Source organism: Syngnathoides biaculeatus, chromosome 11 (assembly GCF_019802595.1).
Source record: "Syngnathoides biaculeatus isolate LvHL_M chromosome 11, ASM1980259v1, whole genome shotgun sequence".
NCBI lineage: Eukaryota > Metazoa > Chordata > Actinopteri > Syngnathiformes > Syngnathidae > Syngnathoides > Syngnathoides biaculeatus.
Genome location: NC_084650.1, coordinates 19867543 through 19891011, shown reverse-complemented (window position 1 = coordinate 19891011; position 23469 = coordinate 19867543). Strand labels below are relative to the sequence as shown.

At 39.1% G+C, this 23469-nt stretch overlaps 1 protein-coding gene across 7 annotated transcripts; it reads right to left on the bottom strand.

Moving 5' to 3' along the window:
• Positions 1-1425: 1425 nt before the first annotated feature.
• On the bottom strand, positions 1426-22784 carry LOC133508332 (centrosome and spindle pole-associated protein 1-like). Of its 7 annotated transcripts, none has more exons than XM_061834205.1 (28): positions 22581-22784; positions 20978-21082; positions 20695-20767; positions 20453-20556; positions 18840-19093; positions 18678-18778; positions 18473-18573; positions 17312-17365; positions 14229-14506; positions 13870-13988; positions 13649-13781; positions 13107-13218; positions 10503-10650; positions 10270-10395; positions 9404-9502; positions 8313-8425; positions 7704-7853; positions 7492-7620; positions 7216-7329; positions 6944-7010; positions 6236-6362; positions 4918-5054; positions 4702-4830; positions 3558-3592; positions 3403-3451; positions 3152-3261; positions 1863-1974; positions 1426-1782 (listed from the first exon to the last, which is right to left on the bottom strand). In XM_061834205.1, the coding sequence occupies exons 2-28, from the start codon at positions 21074-21076 to the stop codon at positions 1622-1624; spliced, it is 3234 nt and encodes a 1077-aa protein (XP_061690189.1). In that variant the 5' UTR covers positions 21077-21082; positions 22581-22784; the 3' UTR covers positions 1426-1621. The 7 variants fall into 7 exon arrangements, with proteins under 7 accessions (XP_061690189.1, XP_061690188.1, XP_061690187.1 ...); XM_061834204.1 differs by lacking the exon at positions 22581-22784 and adding an exon at positions 22394-22535; XM_061834203.1 differs by lacking the exon at positions 22581-22784 and adding an exon at positions 22386-22533.
• Between the last annotated feature and the right edge of the window lie 685 nt (positions 22785-23469).

The following is a 23469-nucleotide window of genomic DNA, read 5'->3' as shown; positions in this document are numbered from 1 at the left end:
TGCCGCTTATCCTCACGAGGCTCGGGGGGAATGCTGGAGCCTATCCCAGGTGTCAACAGGCAGGAGGCGGTGTTCACCCTGAACTGGTCGGCAGCCAATCGCAGGCCACATAGAGACAAACAGAGCACTCATAATCACACCTAGGGGCAATTTAGAGTGCCCAATGAATGTTGCATGTTTTGGGGATGTGGGAGGAAACTGAAGTGCCTGGAGAAACTCCACACAAGTGGGGCCAGGATTGAACCCGGGACCTCCTAACTGTGAGGCCAACGCTTTCCAGTTGATCCACTGTGCTGCCGATTTGGACACCAGAGGTCCTTTAATTATAAAAAAAAATATTATATTGGGCGCTCCAAGAATGATCCGTACTGAATGTGTTGTGCCATCAAAAAAAAAAAAGAAAAAAAAAACCTCAAGTTCCTGTCTTTCAAAAATTACTTTAAAAAAAAAAAAAACAGTTCACATTGTTTTCCACTCTGAATACTAGAAAATGTATGAACATGTGAAAAAAAGAAAATTATGGCGATATATACTTCTTCAACTTTTCTCTTATTTACACAACTTAAAAGTATCAATCTCCAAGTGATGTATGAAAGTGTTTTATGATACAATTACTTATTTATAATATACTGTGGGTTAAACAGAAGCCTTTCCTAACAATGAACTAAATAACATTTTGGTTAATTTTGGGGTAGCGCAATGACATAGTATTTAGTTCTTGGTCCTCAAGTTTGGGTTTAAAATCCCATCTCAGTCTGAACATTCCTGTTCCCTTTGAACACATAGCCACATAGCCTGGTCTAACAGGAGCCTCAATTATCACAAAACATTTCTTTTCATTGTTTTCAGAAAACAGCTGATACATTTTGTCAATGGACTAAAGAACTTGCCCTCGAAACCCTGACTTGATCAGTTTGTATTTGTCCATTTAACCAGTCCAGTTGTATATTTCAATGTCTTAACTATTGCTGAGGTACCCTTGAGCCAGGCACCGTGTGGTCGGTTTCTCTGAATGGTGTACAACAGGGGTGTCAAACTCATTTTTCTCATGGGCCACATTGTTGTTCCAGTTTCCCTCAGAGGGCAGTTATGACTGTGGAACAAAATTTTTAATCATATATCATCAATTTAAGAACTAGTTTTGGAAACAGAAATCAAGGGTAATGTGTTTTTCAACTATTCACGTTTGGTAAATCAAAAATGCTTGTAATATCTCATTTAAATGACAATTTGAAATTTTGGGATAGCTTTTTACAAGAATCATGGAAATTGACACTCGAGATTTGGCTTTGTGGGCCACATAAAATCATGCAGTGGGCCAGATCTGGCCCCCGGGCTTTGAGTTTGACATCTGTGGTGTACAACAAAACATACAGCAATGTAAATTGAATTTCTTTATTTATTGTGGAAATGAAAATTAAACCATAGAATCCATAAGAATATTTATTCAAATTGTTATTTCATCAATACAGTGCAAAATAAATTATTAAATAAAGAGTTGGCCTCTGAGGTCACTGAACATTGAGACTACATTCCTGCACTGACACATTTGTCCGTCAAGTATCGATTAGGAAAATCAACTAAAATGTTATAAAGCAGGGACAAATCCAAACGTTGTCAATCAGTTCCTCTTCACTGATCCCGCGAAACAACTGAGAGTTTCTGAAGTACCGGGTCGCATCCAGGAATCCGTCGAGAAGGATTCTACTGAACTTTGGATGTTGCGAGGGAGGTGAGAAATTTGGGTAGGTGACAAGTCATCATCAGATAGATCCACCGTTCCTAGACATACGGGAGGAAGAGTCATTCATTGTACTTACACAAAGCTTTGAACATTTTTTTTTAAACTATAACAGATGTACCCGCTGTGTTGCCACGACAACTGGGGGACAACTTTTCTGGACTTTTTTCTTCACTGCTCGACTCTGCTTCTCTCTGCTTCCTGACGCGTGAGTGGGTAGGGTTGTCTAGTTCCTAACCATCAAAGAATGTGAAACAATTTAAAGGTCAAGTGTCAGGAAATTGATGATTTTTAGTATCTTATTAATGAAAAAACGGCAGCCGGTATGGACCCATCCGTTTTTTCCCACCACAAAACATGATTTTGACGTATTTGGCTTTTTGTCACTCCCGCCATAAAAATCCTCTCGAGGGATTTGTTTTCGACAAGAAGCAGGAAGTGACGTTGGAGGCAGTAGTGCGCTCAAACGGACTCGTTTGTTTCTATTAGTTTTACCTCCGGGAAGGTACCTCGTTGTTCCTTCGTGTTAGCCAAAATGCTGGCTCGTAGCATTGCTGGATATTGCTCAAACACTCGGGAGGATGAATTTACCCATCATAAGTTTCCAAGAGACCTGGTTCGTTGTGAAAAATGGATTGCACGGGTGCAAAGGATGAGAGCTTCGTGGGTTCCAAATGACAAGTAGGTGTGTGTGTACAGCTACTAAACTACTGTTGTTAGTTAGAAGCAATCCGCATATCATCTAAATATGACTCGAAACAATAGGGTAACATTGCCCCGGACACTTCACTTGATTGGGAGATGTTCTCTTCTTTGAAAAGAGCTTCCGTGTCCCATAGTAAGGTGGGTGGACGAGCCGCCGGCCAAGCCGTGCCTCGCAGACGAGCACGGCTTCGGCCGGGCTGGCTCGTACATACTGTCTGAGAGTCTGTTAGAAGTAATCCGCATATCATCTAAATATGGCTCGAAATAATAGGGTAATATTGCCCCAGACACTTCACTCGATTGTGAGACGTTCTTTTCTTCTAAAAGAGCTTCCGTGTCTGAAGGGGCGTGTCCCATAGTAAGAGCTACAGCGCATCTTCAATGGTGAATGTCCGGGTTGACGTCACGGACAGAAGATGCAGCCAATATGGCGACCACTTGGATGTCGAATGACACTTCCGCAATTTTGCGCATGGATGACGCGCTCTCCGCTCATGTTTATTTTTTCGTATAGACATTCAAGTGAATAATGTTATATGTATTTTTCATTTCAATATCTATTTTAGAATGTTTATAGGGATGACACTTGACCTTTAAGTAATGAGTAAGGCTCCTCATTGTAGTGTTTTAGCAGTATAAATCCAACAAAGACAGAAATGAACAATCTGAGTAAAGTACGTCAATTGAGTGTGTAATGCGGAGTACCGGGGAATGCTGGAACTGTCTGGTCAGCCTCCTCCTCGCTCGGGCCGACAGCTGGGGCGTCTCCTCAGCCTCCGGGGAGCTTGGCACAGGAAAAGCATCTCCCAAAGGGGCTGAAATTAGCCAAAATCTAGAAATGAGTCTACACTAACAACATGACACTTTTTATATGCCACTCCTTGATGAAGTGGAAAACAAAAAATATTTTTAAAAGCAACTTGTGGTAACTTGCTGTTGAACTACAGCTCCCTTACCAAGAAAAGCACTATCAGACTCCAGGAGAGATCCTCTTGCATGTTGCCCCTGAAACACACACATCCCCATTCAAAATTCCACACTCCTGCAGTTGCCGCGAAGATCATTCGTGAAAATACTAAAGATGATAAACCAGTCATTGTTTTCCACTCACCAGATCGTATTGATGAGGAGGGGACATGTCAAAATCTGAAACGCAACATTTTTTTGTTTTATGGCTCGGACAAGAAAATCACAATTACAAACGAAAATTGACTCACATAGATAATTGTCAAGTATAGTATACTGTGTAATTACATAAATTTTATTTTAGAACAAAATCCTATAACAAAGTATTCTGCGAATGTGTTAACCCAGACTGCATAATAGGCTACCATCTGGAAAAATTGTCGACTTAATAAACAAAACATTGAGAGTTTAGCCATTGACACAGAGTTAAGATCAAATGCATTGTACAGCACCAGGGGTCAAACCTTTTGAAAACGAGAGCTCTTTCTTAGGCACCGATTGTGATGCACGGGCTCCAAATTTACTTATATTGCTTTTATCAATTATTAATAATTTCAATTGCTTTTCATATTATTACTAGTTATTAATTATACTAATCTATGTAACGATACTTGTGTTAATGCTTTCTGACCTAAGATAAATCAATGATTTAACATTTCAATAAATGTCTTCAAAGTGCTTACATTTTCAAAGGATCACTTCCATAAACGTTCCTCAAAAATCCCGATGGCCCATCAGCGGTTAGCAAGATTAGGAATGCGCCAACGGGCTACTCATATGGTCCATGGGGCCTACCTAATACTTGTGGGTACTATGTTGATGGGCACTGCATTGGGCAATAGTCTCAGTAGAAGATAATCTTATTTAAAAAGACCTGAGGGAAAAGCACTTTAAGATGTATTCCCTCCAAAAGCAAATACTGTATGATAATTGACTTTACTTTTATCTTTTGAAAAGGATGTCTACTCAAACACTTTATCTAAATTCCCTTCTTGTGAGCGTGGGCCTTGCACAGTTACATGTGGTGCTACGTTTGCAGTATATGGTGGCCTTTTGAAATTGGGACCATGTTTGTCCACTTGGGTGGCCGTAGGACTTCAGCTGCAGACGCATCTACATGTATTTTGGCCAACTACAGATAGGGTATTTCTACAGTCATTCCTGTATTTGTTTTTATCATAGGGATTTGGCAGTTTCATGAAGACAGTTCATCGTACAGACACAATCGAAAAGGTCAGGTTTACTCGAGCGACACGATCTGGAATCAAAAGGAAGCACTATTCGCTCACCATTTGTGCGCGTGGATCGCCGGCTGCTGAGCTTCTGGTGAGGATCGCTGTAGACTTGCCTCCTTCTGCTAGCCACACCCATTCTCTCCATCCTCTCAATCTCATTGGAACTGAGCCTGGATTCACAATCTAACGTGCACATACACACCAGTCAGTGGGCATTTGCTGCATTTACTAATTCTACTAGAATCCAGTTAACTGGTAAAGTTTCTCAACCTAAGTAATCGAGCTGAAGCGAGTCATGAATTCGCAGCAGATTACTTGGTTCCGTATTTCTGGGATGGGGCTTTCGAACTGGAGCCTGGAGGCGTAGCCTGGCCATATCAAAAACATCCACTTGTGGCCGTGCTTGTCTGTTATTGAAGATGAGAGGAACATTTTACACCATAATAAATTTACAATTTAAAACAACATTTTAAGCAGTTGTACACATTTATCCATCACTGCATATTCAGTGAAGAAAATAAGTATTTGAACACCCTGCTATATTGCAAGGTCTCCCATTTAGGAATCATGGAGGGGTCTTAAATTTTCATCGTAGGTGCACATCCACCGTGAGAGAGATAATCTAAGAAGAAAAATCCAGAAATCACAATGTATGATTTTATTTTAATGATTTATTTGTGTGATACAGCTGCAAATAAGTATCTGATCACCTGAAAAAAACAATTAATATTTGGTGCAGTAGCCTTTGTTTGCAATTACAAAGGTCAAACTTTTCCTGGAGTTGTTCACCGGGTTTGCACGCACTGCAGGAAGGATTTTGGCCCACTCCTCCACATAGATGTTTTCTAGATCAGACAGGTTTCTGGGCTGTCGCCAAGAAACACAGAGTTTCAGGTCCTTGCAAAGATTTTCAATTGGGTTTCAGTAAGACTCAAACTTGTAACATGGCCAAGACCAAAGAGTTGTCCAAAGACACCAGAGACAAAATTATACAACTCCACACGGCTGGAAAGGGCTACGGAGAAATTGCCAAGCAGCTTGGTGAAAAAAGGTCCACTGTTGGAGCAATCATTAGAAAATGGAAGAAGCTAAACATGATGGTCAATCTTAATTGAAGTGGAGCTCCATGCAAGATATCACCTCGTGGGGTCTCAATGATCCTTAGAAAGGTGAGGAACCAGCCCAGGACTACTGGATTTTTCTTTTTAGATTATCTCTCTCACAGTGGTCATGCACCTCCAATGAAAATTTCAGACCCCTCCATGATTTCAAAGTGGGAGAACTTTCAATATAGCAAAGATTTGAAATACTCATTTTCTTCACTGTAATGAAACAAAAATGGAAACATTTCAGCCATTGGGCTCAATATTTAATGCAAATTCAGCTGTTGACAAAGTAGTGTTTTTCTGGCTCAGTGCTATATTTCTGTCTCAAAAGGTCCTTTCTGGTTCAACATACCTCAAAAGATTTCCTTTTATACAGTATGAATGTGATCTATTTTATAGCATTAAAAGAAAATCTACAATTCATTCAACCTTCAGCACACGCTTGAATTTCCATATGAACATTGTAAAACAAAAGATCTGACCTTCCAGAAATAAGGGAGTCTATTTCATCACAACCTCGCTGCTGCAGATGATGTTCAAGCCGCTTTTGCTCAGCACGAAGCTGCTTACGCAATGCTGACAACTCATTGTACACGTCAAGTTTCCCACCTGAAAACAGATACATTACATCGAATTGTCAAAATTTGTGACAAGAAGAATAAAATGACAACACAAAATGTGCATTTTCTTAGACAAAAATCATATTCTGGTAATAATCAATCATATGCCAAGAAAACAAAAAGGCCGGATGACTTAATAATGTGTGGTGGTAGTCTGTTTATAATTATCATAGTTATAACTGTGTCACAACATTAGAATATCATGCAGTTTATGTCGTTGATAGTGGTTCTGTAAAGATTAAAAAAAATAAATCTATGCTTGGTTGTTTAATAGTTGGTTCCAACTTTAGACGGATCTTTAGACATCACACAAAGGTGGAGAAAATGGTCTTGTTGCTAGAGGAATGACTTATTTTCTAAAGTACTGCTGTGGTGCGCTTAAGCTCAGCTACTTGGAACCCGATTCTACTTTGTGGACAACCACAACAAACTACTATGGGAATTTCCCATTTAGATAAAAGGGTCTTCTTATGAGCACTGTTCAAAATTGTGTCCTAAAGGAGTTGAACTGAAATGCTTGATGGATACAAAGCTTGTAGTGTTTTTGCAAATGATAAAAGCTCTCAGTACCTGCAGCTCGTAGTTGATTCCTACAAGCGGGAACAGGGGGAGACTGGTTTCCAGACAAAGATTGCTCCTGAAGACAGAAATAGAAAAAGCTGACGTGTCATGTCTCCAACCACAAAGAAAGGAGAAGTTTTCTGAGAAAGAAAGGCATTTTTGTTTTTAAGTCAACAAGAAAGGAAACATTCTTTGTGTGTCCTGACACTGTTGGCAGCCAAAAATCATGTTTCAATCGGGCTCAAGTTTAAGTGGTATGTATGTACATGTGTGGAACTCACTGAGACCGGGGCAGTGGAGCGACGACTCTCAACAATGGGCGGTCTGGAGCTGTAGTGCTGTGGCATGTTTTTCCCCTGCAAGGCGGGCACTGGAGGGGACGACTCTCGGGGGACCTAGAGCCACGGGATAAATGATGTGACAGACGGGCAAACTAAATGATTAGAATTTTTTAATCCTTTCATTATGGACCTTTATTTTTTTTTCTTTTAAGACCTACAAGCACTGCCGATTAATTACAGGCTTCAACTGGCCAAGGAGAAAGAAAAAGGAAATACCCTTTCTACCTGGGCCTGCTTCTCTTGCTCACGTTGCTTGTCTTTCTCCCTCTCTTCAGTCTTCTTCCTTTCTGCTTCCATTTTTCTCTGTTCTGCCAGCTTAAGGAGTTTCTGTTCCTTGGCCTTTTGCTGTGATATAGATTGCCACCGCCCAGTAATGATTCAGAGTGAAGTTTGTTTGGAACTGTGCCTTTGTAGAATAACAATCCCACCTCTAACTCTTTCAGTCTCTTCTTCTCTTGTTCTTCTTCATACTCCCTCTTGATGCGAGCCATCTGCTCTGCGACCTTCCTCTCTAGCTTTTCATCCTCTTGTCTATTCCGTTCTCTCTCCTCTGCCTTTTTGTGGAGTTTCTCCTCAATCTGAAAACAAGGGAAGTTTAAAATATCAAAATTCTATATTATAAACCAGCTTCACGGAGGTAAACCAAGTGAAGCTTGGAGAAATGTCAATTTTTGTGAAAGCCAATTGTAGGTGATTTGAAAATGTACTTTACCACTACACAAGCAGCCACGGGAATTTTAATGCAACACAGTCTGTATCTGATAGTCAAATGACTGATAAGACATCCCAAATAACACACTCATGTACTATCTGACCAAGATGCAAATCTGTATGCAATGCAGCAAAATATTAATCACACTTGGTCTTTCAGGTCACCAACATAAAAGAACTCAATTCTGAGCTTGTAGTTCTAATTGACAAGAATTTTTGTATGACAATTGTATGAATTTGCATTAGCCAAAATTATCACCCAGGAAAAGCTCAGAAAATCTTAAGTCAAGTTGAAGCTTTTGGACCAACAGTGTTTTAAACTATACCTGCTGTTTTAGGTAAGCTTTATGCTTGTGCTGCTCATTGAGTTGCTGCGGTGTAGGCTGGTTGGTAATCACACTCCCTCTAGCAAACTGGGGTGTTTGAACATGGGTGAAGCCTAAAAGAGACACTTAATGAGGAATCTATCTGATAATACTTCTGCAAACATATATACATCCTTTACTTAATTTTACATCACTTTTTATTCACAGAACATCAACAGCATTAAGTTTGGATTTTAAATTGTTAGATGCAGCCCTATGAACTTCTTTATCCATCTAGCTGTACAGTGATCGGTTCTCCACCACAATCCGTTCCAGAAAACGGTTCGAGAAGTGATTTGTTCGAAAACCGAATCGACGTTTCCCATTACAATAAATGGAAAAATAAATAATGTGCTTCTAGACCCAAAAAATTTTGGCTTTTTAAAGCATTTTTTTTACTTTTTCCTGATAATAAACTGCATAGTAGAAATACATGTATGGTTTAAATACTTTATATAAGAAAATAATTTAAGAAATATATTTAGTTTTTGCTTAAAATGTATGCTTTAGTAGTAGCGTACGCTATGCTGAGAGTGACAATCACAAAATGCGTTGTGGATGTGTCAACTGCTTGCGCTCTGTGCATAATGTTATTTCCGGGGGGCGTTCGAATTGATAATAACAAACCGCGTCGTGAGTGGGTCAGCTGGTCTGGCTGCGTGCAATATATTATTTCCAGATTTTGTTGGGGGCGTTCGAGCACAGATTTTCATTCGAAAACACAAGCAAAATCTCAAAATTTTCGTTCGAAAACAGATTTGTTCGAAAACGGGGACGTTTGATAACAGAGGCTTTACTGTATTTGAAATCACTTGTCCTAATTTGATGATTGGATGAATGGATACTTTATTTGTATTATATTTCCAATAACCACGTGATACTTTTTGAAGTTATCTTTTTAAAGTAGATGTTTTTGAAGCCTGACCACACCCTGCATTATATTCCTCTCAGTTCGGAGAGGAAGACTGCAGAAAAAGATAATGATATATAAAGAATATTAACAACACATGTTACAGTATGACTGTCATGGATACTTCTCTCTGCAACAGTACCAGAGATCCTGTCGTTGGGGTCAATGTGTTCAACTGGTGCTATCTGTTGCTGGTCTGGGTTACTCGGGGCCTCTTCATTCAACTTGTAGATCTGGGAGCCTGTTTAAAAAAAAAAAAAATGAATGAACAGTGGCTTTTTTTTTTTATTTAAAAGATCAATTTCTATTTCAGGAAGCACAGTCAACGACTGGTTAGCACATCTGCCAAGGAGTTCTGAGGACCAGGGTTAAAATCCGGCCTCGGCTGTGTGGCGTTTGCATGTTCTTCCTGTGTCTGGTTTACTCTGGATAGTCTGGTTTCCTCTCACACCCCAAAAACATGCATGATAAGTTAACTGAAAATTCTAAATTGCAAATGTAGGGGTGACTGGTACTTTGTTTATATGTGGCATGTGATTGGCCAGAAACCAGTTCAGGGTGTGCCCTGCTCATGCCCGCAGTTAGATGGGATAGGCTCCAGCATACACGCAATCATAGACAGGATAAGCGGTGGAGAAAATGGATGAATTTACATTTCAGATGTACAGGAATAGGACATGAACACAATTTCCACATTTGTGCTTCAATATTATGTAAAATAACAACTTCAGCATTGGTCCTCATTATGAGTCCTCGTAAGAAATTGAGAATTAATGAAATGAGAATTATACTACTAATGTAAGTAGTAATAATAAATGTCAAAAGGCAGAAATATCCCAAATAAAATGTACATTTATCATCCATCCATCCATACCCTCTACTGCTTGTCCCCATTAGATTGATTTAACAGATGGATAGAGATGAGACAGAGATCAGAATGAAGGCTAGTTAAAGAATATTAACACGTTACAGGCCGAAGGTCATTGGTATTTTACTGTGCTACAGTACCAGAGTGTCTGTCATTGTGGTCAGCACACTCAGCTGGGCCTGCTGGCATCACAGCTGATGCTCTCTGTTGATGTTCTGGGTTACTGTAGGCCTCCTCATTCAATTTGTGCATCTGTTTAAGGTCCGCTGGGCACGAGAAAAAGGTTTACTCTTAAAATGTGGAAACAAACCTGTGCAGTGTAATTATCAAATTGGGGTATTAAGAAAGCTTTGTTGGTAGCAGCAGAACGCACCAATGAGATTTCCTGTACTGTCTTTGAGTGGGGCTCCACCTCCACCTCGACCCCAAGGCTGATGCCTTTTCATGTCGGCCTCCAGCTTGGCTTCATAGCGCTCCTGTTCCTCTCTTTCCACACGCTTCCGCTCTTGTTCTTCCTGGATCTTTCAAAACAGTGCTTCTGTAGTCACTTGAAGATCCCGCAGTGCTAATTATTCTCAAAACAGTCATACTTCATTTATGTGTATCCTGATTATTTTTTTCCCGGGCAGACCAAACAGATGATTATTATAATGGTTACTGAACTAAAATGTATTTTTTATTGTATGTTTTTGACCTATTGGGCATTTTAAGATTAAATGAAGCTCCTGTAATATGATGCACAGATACAATACTTTAAGATTAACATACACCAGTGCTGAATACTGCACCAAAACGAGTACAAATTACCCTTAACAGAAAATGCTTTTTTTTTAGCCCAAGAATTTAATAGGGCAAATTATGTCCTAATGTATTTGAAGATCAATTAAGGTACATTTTTAGAGTAACTTTAAATTTAATGTGCAATTATTAGAGATTATTGTTCTTTACAAATAAAATATGATCACCAGGAGATATGGGATCCTACAAATGATGACAACAGAAAAGACTAAGGGGAACAGCAGGGATAGGAACAAGATTGGTGTGGCACGGGAGCATTTAACATCTGATTGTATGACAAACACATCTAATAAATACACGTCCTTATAACTAGGGATCCAAAGGACTGTCTTTGGTCAGTTTTACCTTGGTCAATAGCTTGTTGCTCCCTCCCCTGGCATAGTTCTGCCAACATATCACAAACTAAGATGCAAACAATGAATAAATCTCAACCGCTTCAAAGTTTTCTTCAACTGCTTTACATTTTCTTATGCGCTGGTATTATCCAATCATTCCCATTTAAATACTACAGTTTGGGTTTGTTTGAGCGAAATTTATACAAACTGAAAAACAGCAGACTTCCTGTTAAGTGCTGTGAAACACTTTCATAACATTGTCTAACGATAGTGTATTTCCTTTATTCATCCCACACAGTTGACAAAAAGGCCTTGTAATTAAAACAAATCAGTGCCCTAGTCCCCAATAATTAGATCAATTAAAGTCTATTACTTTAAAGTACATAGATATTTTGGTATTTGTGAATGTAGTGAAGATTCCCAACCAGTGTGCTGTAGCACACAGTTATGCCACGCATGATCATCAGGGGTGCTGCTGGAAATCTATTTTTTCACAAAATAATTATGTATTAATTACAAAACCTCCCTATGCCAGTGATATAGACTGAAAGGTACAACAATTAAATGCTGTTCGTTAGATCAAAATTGTAAATGGAGTGCACTTATATAACTATCATCATCATGATGCCCAATTCGCTTTACAAATACTCACACATTCAAACATCAATGGGTGGCTGCTGCCATCCAAGGCCCTGTTTGGCCCACTGGGAGCAGTTTACCATTCAGTGCACAGTTCAATTGTCGCATAAGGTATGACAAATCTTCAATAGACCCATATTTTACACTAATTGAGTCCATTTGAGAGTAAATTCAGACAAGATCAATGTTTCAGTATTTCTGTTTGGTTGTCCGCCAGAAGATATTTATGGAAAATGGGTGCCTTAAAGCTAAAAGGTTAAGAAACACCGAGATAGGTAACAACTCTGTACTTCAAGACCAAAAATATACAAAGAACTTTTTCAAATAAAATTATTTCATACAAGTGACACAACAGCTGGAGCCAACAACCTCATACAATACACCTATGTATATTATCATCATACATATCAAAGATAAGAATTTCATGACTGGAGGCACGTATTCGTGAAGATACTGTATTAAAAGTGCATGTGTCTGTAAAGAAATGCATGCCATTGGAAAAAAAAAAAAAAACAAACAAACATGGCCTTTCAAATCCACGAGACACACAGATGATGTATGTCCTCTCACTGCTAATAACTTTTGAATACGCATTTACAGAAACACATTCTTGCCAGCAATGTTACATCACAACAGGTTAATATGATCCGACCTTATCTTGTGCCATGGAGAACTGAGAAGAAGGAAGGATGTTTACCATTTGCTTCTATAAATTCTCTCCAGGCAAAAAAAAATGTGTATTTATTACAGGAATGTATGTTAGCTCAAGCAAAGACTACATTTCTTAGATGTGTAACGGAGGTATCCTGCGCGGCCCACCCAGCGTTGGGCTCAATCTTTCCCACCTTCATCACCACAGGTTGAAAATTGAGTAGATTACCCTCATAGGCTTAAAGAATAGACCGCGAACCCACCAACACATGCAACTCATGACACTTTGGGGAGTGAGATAAATAAAAATACTGTCGCACAGGCTAACCTGGTATCTGTCACATATGTTTCAATGTCAGTGTGCACATTTGACAACAATTGTCAGTCCCTTACTTGACAGGTGTGTGTCGCGTATTTGAAAAAGAACTAAATTTATTCCAAAGGTGAAAGTCAAATATTGCTGACAATGTAAATTCGTATAATCAGAGCGCAACTGATTTTTGTGGAAAACTACAAAGAAAACTACTGGAAATTATTTCCAGAGTACGACTTACCTGCTTTTTCAGGTCATCTCTGTAGCTCAAAGTTTTTTCCCTGGTTGATCCTGGCCTCTCTGGAGGGAAAAGCCCAGTATGGGAGGCTGTTGTATCAGCCTTAGCATTGGGCCTACCAGGAAGGACAAAAAAAATTACAGTGTAAAGATTTTTTTCCCCCATTTTATTGCTCTACCATTTAACCTACTGATCTACATACAGTATTCAGAAATTTCAATAGAGTTAATAAAATAACTACAAGCAATCTTAACTCATGCGATGCACATTTGCTCATCCCAAAAGACAATTTGGGTCAACAGTTTCACTCTTGACTCATTTTTTAAAAAATGTGTTCTACCAGATCGCAATAATTTTTTGCCAGGAGAGTTGTTTTATGTAGTAGTTTTATTTTCCAAGAGCGCACAGGAACAAGGTTAATAGAATTAAACAAGGCCTGATGGTTAATAATAAAAGTTCAAAATATCAAAAAGTAATTGATATGTCTATTTAATTTTTAAGAAACACTCACACAGAGAAGCGAAGATATTTAAAAAGATATTTACTGTGGTGAGGCCTCTGGAATACTGCTTCCACTTTGAGGGCTGGTGTCACCAAACTGACTGGGCACAACGCCTCCTGGTGGCATGTTATAGTAAGACAGGGGAAGTCCCACAGCAGGGTAAGGCAAATGTCCATCTAGTAAGGGAAATATACTGCAATGATGAAAGTTATCCGTGGCTGAGAAGAGAGTTGTTTCTATGTAACATGAGAGTTAAGTACTCACAGTAGGCGAGGTTTGGGTCGAGCAAGTTTCCGTTGCCATAGTAGTAATGGGGGTCACGATAGGGAACTCTGTAAGCTTCACTAACTATGTGGGGGGGATGAGGAGGGAGCAAAGGGATTCTGAAGAATGACAGTTAAATTAGTTATGGTTGAAGGATTTTAAGTCAATAGATATACAACAATGGGACAGTTAAACAATGAGACTACATCTAAAAAAAAAAAAAAAAGTTAGCCCTGCATCAGGTTACCTAAACAGGAAGTGCAGCCCTTCTGATTATTAATATGAAGTCAACTTTTCACACCAAAATGTTTTGCATACTAGACATGACAAAAAGTGAAGGCTACAAAAACAAAGGATACCTGGAAGTGTCCATAGCTCTGGGGAAGGAGAGCACAACAGGCTGCCTATTGGGAGCCAGCCCACTTCCATTCTGGTTTACCGTGGCGCTGCTGCAGTCAAACATTGGGGACTGAAAGGCTACATGGGGCAGATCTGGTGGAGGCGTCCCCCTGCCTCCAACATCGGTCTTGCTATGATTAGGTAGGATTGTTGATGATTCGCTCTGTCCCAACATCAGATGCCCCAATAGCTGAGACTCTTTTCTTTTGCTCAGTCCAAACTGCCTGATTCGGTTGGGCTAATGAGTGAAGACAGACAATTTTGCTATGAATGAGAAGATCACCATATTGGCATAAGTTTTACACCTTCCACAGATCTCAAACTCAAGCAAATCAATGTCAAATCCATGATTTCTGCAGAAATCTGCAGCATTTTTTGATAGTTATCCAACAATTTGTTTTTATATGTATTATTATAAAAGGCGATGAAACAAATGTGGTTAAGGGAAAATGCATTAACAATGTGGCTTGCGTCATAAATGACAACTCAGCGGCTAACACAATCCGGGTTGACTGACAGTTTTAATATTGTTTACCTGGACTAATTCATCAAATGTCAGCTGTCAAACACAAGCAATTTTTTTGTGAAAGTAGTTATGGTAATTATTTTCTATTGGATCAGGTAAAACTGCTCTGACAAACTTAAACTGTGGCCGCTAAATTTATACAGCACAGGTCAGTTTTGGTATTGTAACTGTCCCTTGGCTCAATTAACAGGTGAGACTTTTTCAGATGATGAGTCACTTTATTTTTGCCTCAGTATCATCACGACACCATGTGCAGTCCTCAAACCCGGTGTTTCTATAGGTACAAAAGGAAATTACCTCGTTCCACTTGCCAAAAGGGCGCTTATATAAGATTCAAGAGAAGCTTGGTTTCTTCTTTCTGTAGCTTTGATCTGTCAAGGACATTATCTTTGCCTGCTCCAATGTCTCATCTTCTCCACATCTCAGTGAAGTTTTATGTGAATCACCTTCAAAGATTTTGCTAATAAAGCTATGTGACATGGAGCTGATTACCTTACAAAAATGTCACTTAAAAGCTTTGTGACATTGAGATGACGGCCCAAGAGTGTATTTCCTTTACACTCCTCACTAATGCTGCCGTATGGCACAATTTTAAACTTTCATTGAATAAAACAAACAGTACAAAAAGTACGCCTGTGTGCTCATGGAGAGATTCTTGAATTTGCAGCAAATTTCCAACAAAAATGTTTTGAGCCACTTGGTGCAGCTGAGTGTGAGATTTATTTCAAACTTGTTTTCAACAAAATTGGTACCATGATCCAGTGTTGCAACACTCTAGAGGGGTCTTGGACTTGGACCACATCGTTAAAGGTCTTGGTCTTGTCTCGGACAGGGCGGACTCTGGATTCTCTATCCGGACAGTCAAGACCCGCTGTTACACAACTTCATTAAAAAGGTCCCCTTCTATCAGAATCTTTTTTTTTTCCCCCTACGGTTTTATCCATTACAGCTCAAAATGTGTCTGTGACGTGATTTAAGGTGGACATTTAAGTGGTTTGATAAAACATACCACTATGTGATGTAGTTTTGGTAATTGTGTTATACTGGATCACTTCTGGATCACTTCGTAGCGGTCACCCACCCACACTATTTAGATAAACAGCAACATAACATTTGCGCTTTACTTTTAAGCACCAAGTCTTAGCTGCTTCAGAAACGTAAAAATACACCCTATAAAGTCTACACGTGTTTTACAACAATAGTTGACTATATTTACAATTTTTAATGTAAGTATGGTGGATGAAATAGCAAAGGTGGCATACATTGTCACCAGTGATGGTCATAACAATTCTACATACATTTAAATTTAATCATTAAGTACAAAGAGTGTTGATGTTTGCACTTTGTTACTTACAACATCTACAATTGTACTACAAGGAACAAATAAGCTACTGTATTTTTATGATAGTCATTAGGAGAGTGACTTTTTTTTAGGTGGTAAATGCTGTTTAAAAAAAAAAAAGCCCACTAACTTAGTAAAATGATTAATATTTATGTTATATCTATGTTATAGATATACTTAGTGATGGTTCACTCTAATGTCTACACTTTGGGTCACAATGCTGCAGTTGTTTATGACTTTTTTTAGATGTTAAATGCTGTTTAAAAAAAAAAAAAAGGACCACTAACTTAGTAAAATGATTAATATTTATGTTATATCTATGTTATAGATATACTTTGTGATGGTTCACTCTAATGTCTACACTTAGGGTCACAATGCTGCAGTTATTTATGCTTCATAAATGCAACCAAGCTCTTCATTTTTAAATACATGCAAGGATTTTTTCAATTTTATGTAACACTAACCCGTAACAATCTTGGCCTAATAATAATAAAAGTAAAAACAGGCAGTAGGGTGAATGACGGGTTAGCACATCTGCTTCAAAAGGTCTGAGAACCTGGAGTCTGCATCTTCTTCCCGTCCCTGTGTGGGCTTTCGCCAAGTACTCCAATTTCCTCCAACATTTTAAAAAACATGAATGTTAGGTTAACTGAAGACTCCAAATTGCCCATAGACTGAATGTGTAAGGGACAATGATTGGTTGTTTGTATGTGCCTTGCAATTGGCTGGTGACCAGTTTAGGTTGTACAAAGATAGCTAGGATAGGCTGCAGCATGCCCGCGACTCTAGTTAGGATAAGCGGTATGGAAAATAGATGGATTATAACAATACATATATACAGAATCTGAAGACAATATCCATGTCAGATCAAAGCTATTGAAAAAACAAACAGAGCTGAAGTCTTAACTTTAGATTAGCGCCTTTGTCATGCAGAACAAGGTAATTTTGTTCTGATCTTGGAATTGATGATTTATTAATTTGTACAGTTTTCACAGGACACGGTATTTGATTACTGCACAGTGTCTGATAGTAGCAAGCTTGAAAATAAATGAAACGCCTGTCTGGGAACGTATCATTTATTCGTTAAGGTGAGATCAGCCACAGGTATTACTACAATGAATCTAATAGTCATTATTAATCTTGACATGAATTCACTAAAAACAAGTTATGCTGACCTTTTTCTCTGGATCATTTGCCCCCGTTGCAGCAACTTTTAGCTCCAACTCTCTCTCCCTGTAAGATACAACATACATTAAACATACTAATACACATTTAATATCTTTTGCATAGCTTCAAATTTTCCCTTCATTTACCTTACGGAAAAATCTAATTGAAAGTTGCAGAAATCATTTGACTACAGGGATTACCTCTAAAGGTTTTTCAAAAAAGGAAAGAAAGGGTGGGATCATTTATGTCCAGACCAGTTTCATAATTTTTTTTTTTTTTTTTTTTTTTTTTGGGGGGGGGGGGGGGGGGGGTTCAACCAGAGTCCAAAAGCAGTGGCTCATCTACATTTGTTAATTTTTATTACTTGTTTTAGAAGCAAGGTTAAATAATGGTTAGCACATCTGCCTCACAGTCGAGAGGTTCTGGGTTCGATTCAGCTCAGACCATTCAGTGTGGGATTTTTATGATCTTCTTGAGCTTGTGTGGGTTTTCCCTAGGGACTTTGGCTTACTCCAACATTGTGAAAATGGGCATATTAGGTTTACTGAAGACTCTAAACTGCTCATACATAAATATAAGCGTGAATTGTTGTTTGTTTATATACAGTGGGAATGGAAAATATTCAGACCCCCCTCAATTTTTCACTTTGTTATAGGGCAGCCATTTCCTAAAATCCTTTAAATACATAAAAAAAAAAAAAAATGAACTCAAATGATTTTAGCAAATGGCTGCCCTATAACAAAGAGTGAACATTTTAAAATGGGTCCGAATACTTTCAGTACCCACGGTATACTTACTATATGTGCCCTGTGAATGGCTGGCAACTAGTCCAGGGTGTACCCTGCCTCCCATCCAAAGTCAGCTGGGATAGAGTCCAGCACACCCATTACCCTCATGAGAAGCAGTATAGTAAATGATGGACTGGTGTTATTTAATTGTCAGAATTAAAATATTTCTTGAGCTCATTTTGTCCTTGTGTTTAAGAGTGTACACGATGGGACACACCTCATATACACCTTTTCTTTTGCAGGGCTCTGTGTTCTTTCTGACTGTAAATCGAAAATTGTGGGCTTTTACATTCCTTGTTACATTTACATGTTTAGATGTGAATGTTTTTGTGCGCAGTGTGTCATACACGGAAATCATTCAAAGCCAAGCTTATTGAAGACATGCCTCTTTTTGTTTCTGTATTGCTCAGCCATCTGTTCCTGCAGCGCCTCTCTGTAGCGCTCTTTCCTCCTCTGCAAGGTTTCATCGGTTTCAATTTCTCCTGAGAAAGGCGTTGGTTCCAAGAATTGTATTCATTCAGTCATGTCACAAGGCAGCAAGGAGGTACAAGTTCAATTTAACTGTGTTTTGCATGTCTTTTTTTACCAATTAAAAGGCCAGTAGAAAATTCTGCTTCGTCAGTTTTGTTCATTGTCCTCGATCGCCTGCTTTGTCTGACAAAATCTGTCGGAACGTCCCTCTTCTCCCTGGGAAAAACAATTGATTAAAATATGCAGACAGAACATACATAAGAAATGTCTTAACTACCTGCCATCATCTTTTCTGGGTTGCACTCTCTCATAACTGGAGTCCAACCCGATTCCCCAGCTATTTCCAACATCTATTAGCTTCTCTTTGGTGACTGGTTCTTTCTCTGACTCCTGGTCCACAGGCAACTCACGCCTTACGTGTTGTGTGGAACCCTGAGGAGGGGAATGTGGTCTTTGAGACTCCTGACTGGCTTCTGTCAGAGTTGCTACATCCTTCCTTGAAGGGGGGCGCTGTTTGAGGACACAATTTTGCTAGAAAAACAGGGATTGTAACGTGGAGTTTAATTAATAATGATACAAATTTGAATACATTCTTCCCGCTGTTTTGTTGAAACTTCAAATGGACCTTTCCAACCTGTCAATCACTCATACAATAATAGACAATCAGATAGCCGCATTGTCTTAACCCCTGGCTTGACACGCCCCTCTCGCCGTATTGTCCCACAAGCAATGCTGGTTGTCAGTAACGTGGACTTGGAAAAGTTAATGTTACGAAGAAAATGGTCTTCAGATGCACTTGGGGAACGTGCAATTCTGATGAAAGATATCCTGCTAGATTACAAGGGGCCCGCTTGATTCATTTTCCAAAGCCTAAAACATAGTTGACGAAGTGTCTACGATGGATTAAAGCTTGCGGAAGACCGCACGTACAACTAAATATGGACAATATCAACAGACACAATGTATGAAATGTATGTTCGAAGGTAAGTAAGGGAGAAGTATCTTCTCTGAGTTTGATTGAATTATTATCAGTGCTTTATACATTGCAGGAGAACAACTTTCACTTTGTTAGTGTATCACTGACCTGCGGAATGAAGTGTGTTATGTTTTATGCCGAAGAGTCGGGTTAGTGATACGTAAATGCGGGATGTCATACAAGAGAAATGTCTATTTTCCTTTTTGTATCACATCAGACTTTTAAGATTGAGCACTGGGTTCGATTACGAGCCAAGTCAAATGAATACACCCACTCGCTTATAAAGAAGACAATGATATTACTCGTGATCTTTCCAAGTAGAGTACTCACCCTGGTTTACATGTGCAGTACGATTCCACTATTTTATCCTGTTGGATTTCAGTATGAAGTTTGTGAGACGTCAAACTTTTTTTGCATTGATCGCCAACGTTTCGGTGTAACACTGACATTGCATCCTGCTCCCTCCAAAATCTTAATTCCGTTTAGATATCCTTGCGTGAAATAGTTGAGATCTCACTGTAGAACTCTCTTGGACAGGTCTGACGCATTTTGCTAAAAACCTACCCCAATATTATCTGGAATACGCGATAGAGAATCAACTTCAAACATGTTCTGTTCAATCGCCATTTTGGAAGCTTGTAGGATATGCTAAGGGGCGGAGCTTAAGATCGCCATCAGAAAGGTCCATTGTCTTATTTTCTTGCAAATTACACAGTGCTCCTATTTTTAAAATTACTTTAGGTACACATCAATCACCATTTATTGTTCGTAAGACTGAGTGGAATCTGTGCAAGTCATTGAGGATACTTAAATCTTCAGCGAGTTCAACATGAGAGTGTGCCATTATTTGTAAACGTGGAAATGGTTAATTGTAGGCATCATGACTTTTATGAAAACATTACCAAATCGGTCACCTGTGCAATGTATCGTCTGTAGTCCATCCGAAGCTCATGCTGCAGCCCCTTTTTCTTCCTTTCATACTCCACACCGAGGGGCAGACCCACATTGGTAATTTCCTCTGACAGAAACACAACACTATTTCAATAAACTTAAAAATAATATTTAAAAATAAGAAAAATACAATCTTATAATTCATTAGAATGAACACATGACAAGAAGCTGAAAAGCAACAATGTGGGCAAGCGGGCAGTCATACCTTGCTCCTGCACAGTTAACTTGGGAGGGATGTTCTCCTTGAGCAGGGATCCATAGCTTCGGTGAGGTTTTCCCTGTCAAATTAAAATACATTTAAGGACATACAAAATTGGACCAAAGCTATATAAATAAACCTAATACAGTACATTATTGGTTTCAGCCTTTCCATTACATCAACCACTTGAGTGCTTGTCTGTCCACATTTGATCATAATGTAGTGAGTTATCAAGTCATTATCAAACATTAAAAAGTGTAGACCAGATGTGAAGTCTAAACCAACTCACCTGAATTTCCATGTAAGGAGGATCTATCTCCAAACTCGCTCTATCCTGGGCTACTCTGGCCTTGTGCTCCCTGATGAAGAGCTCCAGCTCATCTTCCATCGTCACCTGGCAAAAGGTATTTATGATACTTATCTGAAACTGCAAAAATATCATGATACATATGTTGTCCAAAAAGTCTAGGCTCAAATCAGAGAAACTGTGTGTGGAGTGAGTGGGCAGGCGCTTTAGTTGATAGGAACTACTAAATTAATGTTTATTTTGTAACTGCTTGTGGTAACAAAGTGACTGAAATGCATCAACAATCATGGCAACCTTAACCACATACTAAGGCATTACAATGTTTTCAGGTGCCTGAGTATCATGTCACGTGTTTGTGCCTAGCAAATCATGACAAAGAAAATGTAGAAAATGTTCCATTGATGCTTCCTGAACAAATACATATATCTTTCCCCATTGTTTGGTGAAAGATAACTCCTTGTTCTTTATCCAATGATGTTGTTGGGAAACTCCTTTTTCACCTTTTTTTTCTTTGTCAATTCTCACTTCAGATGACAGTTACAGTTTCCTACGTAAATGAAAATGTTCCTTGATTTTGGTGTCCGAAATCCCACATTAATAGTAGTCGAACCCGATTGAAAACTTTACGGAGGATGTGATGAACTATTATTACATGTTTATTCCACCGGGAAGTTTAAAGTAAATTTGACAATGTGTTTGAAAAAATAAAAAATTAAAAAAGGCCTGTTTATAGATCACATTTTCATCTCAACTAATAAGAAACATATGTATATTTTTCTACCAAGGAGTCAAGGTTTCGGTCACACATTTCCTATTCATTTACAACGATTTCTTGACAAGTAAACTTGGGCCAATTTGGAACATAAAAAAAAGTGGAGTTAGAGCTCATTCTCCTTCAAATCTCTATTTAATGAGTCTATTTTGATATGCAGGTGGTTTGAACATTTTGTATACACACACAAGTAGGCTAGCAAGTGATTTCTGTCAAATAAAACGAACGTTTTATTCTGGTCTAGTTCCAATTAACTCTAGTAACGCACTAGTATTCCTAGCCGGTTTCCTTTTAATTTCCGTTGTCAGGCAACCACAATACATTATAGCCATAATTACCAAGCACCAGAGAGCTATAGTGAGCTACAAAATGCGTTAGACTGCTTTGGCAACTATTTCTTTTTTGAGTATGAACGATCAATGAAGACATTGTTGGTGTACAAGCTAATGTCCGATAGCTTAGGTTTAGCTAGCCTTTTTCGGACTTTAAGAAAAGGGTCAAGACTAACATTAAACAACGCAGGCTAACCAATATTTAATATACAATCTCATGTTGGGGTGTTAACGTTTACGCTTTGAAGACAAGTCCAAACATAAATTCATCAAAATGTAGCGTTACCTACACACCCGCTGAATGTTTGGTACTTCACAACTGTTCAGTGGCGCCTTAGGTGGCTCAACTACTATCCAATCATATCAATGTAGAGTCCGGTGGAACGTCAAAATAATGCAAATTGTCATTCGCATCTTGTGGGGAATTTATGGACCAGCAAAACATACTTTACACATTTTTAATATAACGCTGTATACTGACCAAGGCGAAAATATGGAGGGATTACCCCCAAATATTAGACCGCGTGTATGAATCCCGTGGGTTGCAGGTAGCTACAACATTACGGACTGGTCGTCACTCGTCCATCAATCACAGGAAGATTGTTAATTAATACAGCATTATGTTTTTTGCTCATTCCTTGACACCAGGGGGCTCCGTACAAACGGGCCGCGAACATGAATAATGCACGATGTCTGAACGAAATCAGGCAAGTGAACAATTTCAGTCGCCATGTGCTTTTATTTCGAAAGCACGGCGGTGCACTTCCTACACTTTTACGCGATCTTCGTTTGACAAGCAAAGTCTAGTGGGCGGGTAGCGACGACTGTTGCTGGGATACTGCTGAAGATCTGCAGATGTGGTAGACACAAAATTTCAACCTCTTTTTTCCCCCTCACACTACAAGCAGGCATCAATGGCTTTAAAAATATATAGTTTAAAGCTTGTTTGTAAAATTACAGCTTACAAAACACGCAGAGTATTTTGACTGAAGACTAAATTGCTCAAAAGGTGTTAAATGTGGGCGGGTCCTCACAGTTCTGAGGTCCAGGGTTCGATCCCTGCCCCGCCTGTGTGGAGTTTGCATGTTCTTTCCGTGCCTGCGTGGGTTTTCTCCAGGGCAGTCGGGCTTCCTCCCACATCCCAAAAACATGCGACATTAATCAAGACACTCTAAATTGCCCCTAGGTGTGATTGTGAGTGTGGTTGTTTGTCTCCAGGTGCCCTGCGATTGGCTGGCAACCAGTTTAGGGTGTGCCCTACCTCCTGCCTGTTGACAGCTGGGTTAGGCTACAGCACTCCCCGCGACCCTTGTGAGGATAATCGGAAAAAAAAATGGCTGGATGGATGGATGTAAATGTGGGTGCGAATG